We start from the raw sequence: 7,789 nt of genomic DNA, 5'->3' as shown, positions 1-7,789 counted from the left end.
GAACAAACTATACCATGAATGTGGCCATAAGATTGATCATTTGGCTTGAAAGCCATGAATCTTCACGCATGGTAGCTCATTTTTTAGAACACTTTTTAAAAAATAATTGCAGCATTAAAACTTTATTATTTTTCCTCGTAAGTTGGTCACATATAATGACACAATGCGAACGTTTTCCATTTTTTTGAATTTTTTTGAATTTTTTATGCCCGTTTCAAAATGCGGTCAAAACGGCGGGCTTGACCATTCATAGCTAGTGGTCGAATCTTGGAAAACTTTTGATGTTTCTATGATAAAATAGATACTTATGTACCTAGAAATGATTTTTGGAAAAAATAATGAGCAAACTATGAGGCAGCTGCAGCTCAAATTCGACCCGGTTCCTACTTAATCGTCAGAAACTTGTCTTTTTCACCAGAGGCGGATCGAAACTTTTGACACCCAACCATTTTGTCAATTGTGCATTCAATATGTCCTAGTATTTTAGAAAATTGATTTGGTCCAAATTTGCAACAAATATATGGTAGGTCCTTCAAATAAAAACTCATTTCGGGCACTCAAAAATGGAAAATGAATTTTCCGTGCAAAGAAAATGAAAACTTCCTTAGGAACATTGTTTGGAATTCCAAGATTCACCCTTGTGCACAATATGAGATCATTTGAACAAACTATGCCATGAATGTGGCCACAAGATTGATCATTTGGCTCGAAAGCCATGATCTTCACGCATGATAGATCATTTCTGAGAACACATTTTTAAATTAATTGCAGTATTACAAATTTATTATTTTTCCTAGAAACTTGGTCACATATAATGACACAATGCGAAGGTTTTCCAATTTTTTGATTTTTTTCAATTTTTTATGCCTGTTTCAAAATGCGATCAAAATGGCGGGCTTGACCATTCCTAGCTAGTTGTTGAATCTTGGAAAAGTTTTGATGTTTCTCTGACTAAGTAGATACTTATGTACCTAGAAATGATTTTTGGAAAAAATAAAGAGCAAATTATGAGGCAGCTGCAGTTCAAATTTGACCCGGTTCCTATTAAATCGGCGGGAATTTGTCTTTTTCACCAAAGGTGTATCAAACCTTTTGACACCCAAACATTTTGTCAATTGTGCATTAAATATGGCCTAGTATTTTAGAAAATTGATTTGGTCCAATTTTGCAACAAATATATGGTAGGTCCTTCACAAAAAAACTCATTTCGGGCACTCGGAAAATGGAAAATGAATTTTCCGTGCAAAGAAAATGAAAACTCCCTTAGGCAACATTGTTCGGAACTCCAAGATGCACCCTTGTGCACAATACGAGATCATTTGAACAAATTATGACATGAATGTGGCCATAAGATCGATCATTTGACTTGAAATCCATGAATCTTCAAGCATGATAGCTCATTTCTGAGAACACTTTTTTAAACTAATTGTCGTATTACAACTTTATTATTTTTCCCGGAAACTTGGTCAGATATAATGACACAATGCGAAGGTTTTCCAATTTTTTATTTACTTTTGAATTTTTTATTCCCGTTTCAAAATGCGGTCAAAACGGCGGGCTTGACCGTTCCTAGCTAGTGGTTGAATCTTGGAAAACTTTTGATGTTTCTCTGATTAAATAGATATTTATGTACATAGAAATTATTTTTGGAAAAAAAATAAAGAGCAAATTATGACGCAACTACAGTTCAAATTTGATTTGGTTCCTATTAAATCGGGGGGAATTTGTCTTTTTCACCAGAGGTGGATCAAAACTTTTGACACCCAAGCATTTTGTCAATTGTCCATTAAATATGGCCTAGTATTTTAGAAAATTGATTTGGTCAAATTTTGCAACAAATATATGATAGGTCCTTCACAAAAGAACTCATTTCGGGCACTCGGAAAATGGAAAATGAATTTTCCGTGCAAAGAAAATGAAAACTCCCTTAGGCAACATTGTTTGGAATTCCAAGATGCATCCTTGTGCACAATATGAGATCATTTGAACAAATATTTGGTAGGTCTTTTACTAAAAACTCATTTTGAGAACTAAAAAGTGAAAAGTGGGTTTTTCTGAAAAACTTATCTTTGATTTCGACCAATTTAGATGGTCATAAGGTCTTCGAATTGTTTGCTGCGTTCTGATTTGTCCATAGACATATCACACGGATCATGGATTATACACCGTCGGATGCTCAAGGATCCAACGGCAGTCATCAACCCTTCCACACCAACCCTAGCTCTGTTCTCATGGTCATTTTGCATCCACCCCCCGCCTCCTTTTTCCCAATCCATCCCAGATTGAGAGAGACCTTGTCTCCTTCCTTCCTCAAGCTCCCTCCAGATAGAGGAAGAGATCGCCGCCGCCACCTCCCTCCAGCGGAGCTCGCCGCCGTCCATGGCCTCCCCCACGCCCTCCTGCCCCGCCTGCTCCTCCTCCCTCGACGCCCCCCGCACGCCAATGCCGATTTCCCAAACCAGACCGCCTCCCCGGTTCATTCCTTCCTCCCCTCCCACCCACCCACCTCGGCGCCGCCATCCAACTCGTATGATGATGGAGATTCCCTATGTTTCACCCGTCGGTGTCACGGGACAAGTAAAACTGGTGGTCACACAAAGCACAGCGACCACACGATCGATCGAGCTCGAGACGGCAGAGAGATAAGCACTCATTCCCACGAGGCCTGTAACGCCCTCGATGCGGCTATATCTCCCACGTGTCGAAGCACGAGTTAGAGGCATAACCGCATTGAAAGCAATGTCGCAAGTGAGGTAATCTTCACACAACCCATGTAATACATAAGGGAAAAGAATACATAGTTGGCTTACAATTGCCACTTCACACAATACATGAATAAAGCATTACATCATCCAAATACAATCAAGGTCCGACTACGAAACCAAAATAAAAGAAGAACCCCAAATGCGACAAGGTCCTCGATCAACCCCAACTGGGCTCCACTACTAATCAACTAAAACGAAACAACACAAAGGACAAGATCTTCATCGAGCTCCTCCTTGAGCTTGGTTGCGTCACCTGCTCGGTAACATCGGTACCTGCAAACTGGTTTTGGAAGTATCTGTGAGTCACGGGGACTCAGCAATCTCACACCCTCGTGATCAAGACTATTTAAGCTTATGGGTAAGGTAAAGGTATGATGTGGAGCTGCAGCAAGCGACTAGCATATATGGTGGCTAACCTATTCGCAAAAGAGAGCGAGAAGAGAAGGCAAAAGCATGGTCGAACAACTATGATCAAGAAGTGATCCTAGAACAACCTACGTCAAGCATAACTCCAACACCGTGTTCAGTTCCCGGACTCCGCCGGAAAGAAACCATCACGGTAACACACGCGGTTGATGTATTTTAATTAAGGTCAACTTCAGGTTTTCTACAACCGGACGTTAACAAATTCCCATCTGCCCATAACCGCGGGCACGGCTTTCGAAAGTTCAAAACCCTGTAGGGGTGTCCCAACTTAGCGCATCACAAGCTCTCACGGTCAAGGAAGGATATTCCTTCTAGCGGGAAGACCCGATCAGGCTCAGAATCTCGGTTACAAGACATTTCTACAGGTAAAACAAGACCAGCAAGACCGCCCGATGCGCTGACATCCTGATAGGAGTTGCACATATCTCGTTCTCAGGGCAACACCGGATGAGCGCTCCGTACAACTAAAACCAGCCCTCAAGTTCCCCCGAGGTGGCGCTGCAAAGGACTCTAGTTCGGACCAACACTTAGACAAGCACTGGCCCGGGGAGGGTTAAAATAAAGATGACCCTCGGGATGCGCGACTCCCAAGGGAAAAAGGCTAGGTGGCGAATGGTAAAACCAAGGTTGGGCCTTGCTGGAGGAGTTTTATTCAAGGCGAACTGTCAAGGGGTTCCCATTATAACCCAACCACGTAAGGAACGCAAAATCCAGGAACATAACACCGATATGACGCAAACTAGGGCGGCAAGAGTGGAACAAAACACCAGGCATAAGGCCGAGCCTTCCACCCTTTACCAAGTATATAGATGCATTAATTAAATAAGAGATATTGTGATATCCCAACAAAATATCCATGTTCCAAACATGGAACAAGCTCCAATCTTCACCTGAAACAAACAACGATATAAGAGGGGCTGAGCAAAGCGGTAACATAGCCAAACAACGGTTTGCTAGAATAAGGTGGGTTAGAGGCTTGGTTCAGCAATATGGGTGGCATGATAAGCAAGTGGTAGGTATCACAGCATAGGCATAGCAAAAGAGCGAGCAACTAGCAAGCAAAGATAGAAGTGATTTCGAGGGTATGGTCATCTTGCCTGAAATCCCGCAAGGAAGAAGAACGAGTCCATGAAGAAGACAAACGGACGTAGTCGAACGGGTCCTCACAAACGCGACATTACCGGAACCAACCCGAAGAAGCAACACCAGAAAGAAGCACACAACATAGTAAACAACCAACACATGAACATGGTATGATATGCGGGATGCGGTATGTGATGCATATGCATGACTTGCAAAGGAATGATTGAACCTGGCCTCAACTCGGAAATCCAAGAGTGCCACTGGAAAGAGGAGGTGATTTCGGTTGAAATCAATATAAAGATCACTGGAATGGATGCACGGTTTGGAAATGACAAGCAAAACAAATATGGCACCGGTCTGTGATAAACAGCAAGTAGCCATCTAAATGCATCAAAATAAATATGCTACAAACTCAAACATGACAACAGAATACATGGCAGGGAACCACTCATGAAGCTTGACAAAAGATGAACACTGAGGTACGGCTAATTCATCCATTAATAGGCTCAAACAAGCATGTCAAAAGTGCAAATGATAACAGGTTTCAGACTTAGTGAAATTAACACAAGTCTGGGATTTATCATCAGGAAGTACACTTTAGAGCATGAAAACTATATGCTACAGGAACATATCATGGCAAAGCAAGGCATGTAATGAAGCGACTCAAAGCACTTAACAAAAGTCCCTTAGTGCCCTTGAGCCAAAAGGGATCAGAAAATACAATGGCAAGCATGTGAACATGGCAAATACACAAACAGATTCAGACTTAGTGAAAAACTGGAGCATGCAAGACAGATTAGCAAGTAGGCATGTTTACGAGCTCGATGCACTCACTACAGAGCATGGCATGCCAAACTAAGCATACACCCATCAAGAATACATGACACAGAAGCTAGACATGGCAAGAACTACAACATAGTATGCACAGATCAATAGCAACATCCTCGGCAAAATCGCTAACAAGTCAACAATCTGCCAGGATTCACGATATAGCAAAAGTAGAGCTCGATTGACTCAAGTTAGGGTGCTCCATAAATGCAAACAAAGACATGGATGAATAGAGCACCACAATGTTAACAAAACATCTTTACTGATCCTCCTCAAAAGAGGCACGAATCACTAGGAAACAACATGAACATATGGCATAACGACAAAATTAGGACAAGGACTTAGAGAAATGCAAGTCCCTGAAATCAGCATCACCGATTACGCTACTTTGCAAGCTTGTGCTAGTCACCACAAATATCACAAAAATACATGGCAAGCACCACTATAAAGATGGCATGACATATAACAAAAAACACATGTAGAGCTCAGGGTCATAGCATGCACACATTAATCATGGCAAACATGACAAATAGCTATTTGATGAAACAGATCTGACAAATTCATCACATAGCCCTCTTCCAACAGCATTTCGGGCATCAAGATGAGCTCAAATGAAAATGATGCAATGAGATGAAATGATGTACTCGTCGGGACGAACATTTTGATATATTACACGCGCAAAACGGAGCTACGATGAGGGAGTTATGATGTGATGAAAATGCCCCAGAAAATAAGAGACTTAGAGAAATATACCCTCTCGAGAAAAAAAAACATCAGGCCGGAGGAAGTGGAGCTAGGCCTGGAGAAGATGGGCCGGCGCTGGGCTGCGGTGGCCCATGCGGGAGTCAACGAGGCTACGTGGATTGGGCTCCTCCCGATCACGTGCAAGGCGACGATGGCGTGCCGGTGCTCCGGCGAGCAGGAGCCGACGGGGATGAGCGGGGGACGGGGTGGCGCTGCGTCGGGGCGACGTCGACCGAGGGCGCGCGCCGGCGGAGGAGAGGAGCTCGTTCCGGCGGTCGGCAGGCGGAGAGGGCGCCGCGCTCCGGCGAGGAGGCGGCGATGCCCGGCGACGGGGTATGACGGAGAGAGGAGGCGCGGCGAGCGGCGCGCTCGGGCGCTGGATCGGCGGCGGCGAGCGGCGTACCGGGCCGGGAGGGCCGGATCTGGGTAGCAGCGGGCCCGGTGGCGGCGGAGCGGGTAAGAACTGGCGGGGTGACACGTGGCGTGACGCGGTTGGGTGCGGGCGACGGCGGCGCTGATGTGGCAGCCCACGATTGGCCGGGGCGACATGTAGGGGAGCGGCGGACATGTCCGGCACGGCGCAGATGCGTCCGGACGCGCGGAAGAGGAATGGATCTAGGTTTAGACCCGGATTTCGAGGGAGATGCACATATTTATAGGTAGAGGGACTTAGGAGAGTCCAAATGAGGTGCGGTTTTTAGCCATGCGATCGTGATCGAACGACCGAGATGATGGAGAGGTCTTAGGTGGGTTTTGGGCCACTTTGAAAGGGTGTTGGGCTGCAACACACACGAGGCCTTCTCGGTCCCTCGGTTAACCGTTGGAATATCGAACGAAGTCCAAATGACACGAAATTTGGCATGCGGTCTACCGGTATTAAACCAAGGCCACATGACAAGTCTTGGTCCACTCCGAAAACGTTTAACGCCCGCACACGAAAAAAGGTAGAAAGGGACACCGGGTGACATAGGAGCGCCGGATAGCAAAACAGACAACGGGGAAAAAGCTCGGATGCATGAGACAAACATGTATGCAAATGAAATGCACATGATGACATGATATACAATGCATGACACGCAATCAATGACAATGCAATAACAACGAATAACTAGAGGACACCTGGCATATCGGTCTCGGGGCGTTACAGGGCCGGCCAGCGATGCATGCACACAGGTGCCGACCACGACCGCACCAGCATGGCCAAGTGGGATCCCACCTACCCGCTCTCCAAGAAGCGGTCAACCCCGCCCCGCCGCAGCCTTGCACTGCGCCGCAAGCGCTCGTCCCACCGTGTCGTGTCGGGGCTCTCCTCTAGAGACTCCGGCGCGTCCGGGGCGGATCTGGAGCTGGCGATGCCCAAGCGGCGTCGCAGCATCGGCGGGTCCACAGACTGGAGAGCCGGGCTGCTGCCGCCGACCACCACCACAACCTCCTCCTCCTCCGCGCAGAAGGGCAACGACGGCCACGCGCGTGTGAAGCGAGGCGTGCGGCTCGAAGAGGCCGACGTCGTGCACTTCCTCGCCACGCTGGAGCGGGTAAGCTAATACGCTGGACGTCTCTCTGTCACTCCATTTCTGTACCCCAATTTCGATCGCCTTGGCTAATGATGCATTGGTTGGTTGCGTGTGCATGCGCGCTCAGACGTGGAAGAAGATGGTGGCGGGCGCGTCGAGGATGTTCGTGGAGAGGCACCGGAGCAGCCACATGCAGCTCATCAGCAACATGGTCTAGCAGATGAGATCACCTAAGCTACCGCCCGTCCAACCGCCTTGGCGCCGCCGTTGCCGTTGGATGTTCAGTTTCTATCTATGAACAAGTATGCGTCACTTTTTCTTTTTGTTTGACCAAACACAAGTCCCCTTTCCAAAACTGCAGCCAAGCAGTACTTGCTACTGGAATAATCCCATGAATGAATTCTTTGTTGTGGTCAACTCTTTCTTGTC

At 46.4% G+C, this 7,789-nt stretch overlaps 1 protein-coding gene across 1 annotated transcript; it reads left to right on the top strand.

Annotated features, from left to right (window-relative positions):
* Positions 1 to 7,042: 7,042 nt before the first annotated feature.
* LOC119283529 lies at positions 7,043 to 7,577 on the top strand. Its single transcript, XM_037563033.1, has 2 exons — positions 7,043 to 7,381; positions 7,488 to 7,577. Exons 1-2 carry the CDS (start codon positions 7,043 to 7,045, stop codon positions 7,575 to 7,577), a joined length of 429 nt encoding a protein of 142 aa, XP_037418930.1.
* The last annotated feature ends 212 nt before the right edge of the window (positions 7,578 to 7,789 follow it).

This window comes from Triticum dicoccoides, chromosome 4A (genome assembly GCF_002162155.2).
Source record: "Triticum dicoccoides isolate Atlit2015 ecotype Zavitan chromosome 4A, WEW_v2.0, whole genome shotgun sequence".
NCBI lineage: Eukaryota > Viridiplantae > Streptophyta > Magnoliopsida > Poales > Poaceae > Triticum > Triticum dicoccoides.
Note: the sequence above shows the minus strand (reverse complement) of the source record. Positions and strands in the feature narration are given on the sequence as shown.

What these genes read in the sequence shown, in the direction of transcription:
- LOC119283529 (XM_037563033.1), top strand. Translation starts at nt 7,043, where the DNA reads ATGGCCAAGTGGGATCCCACCTACCCGCTCTCCAAGAAGCGGTCAACC. An exon ending in TCCTCGCCACGCTGGAGCGG is followed by an intron (nt 7,382 to 7,487) that starts GTAAGCTAATAC and finishes ATGCGCGCTCAG; the next exon opens with ACGTGGAAGAAGATGGTGGC.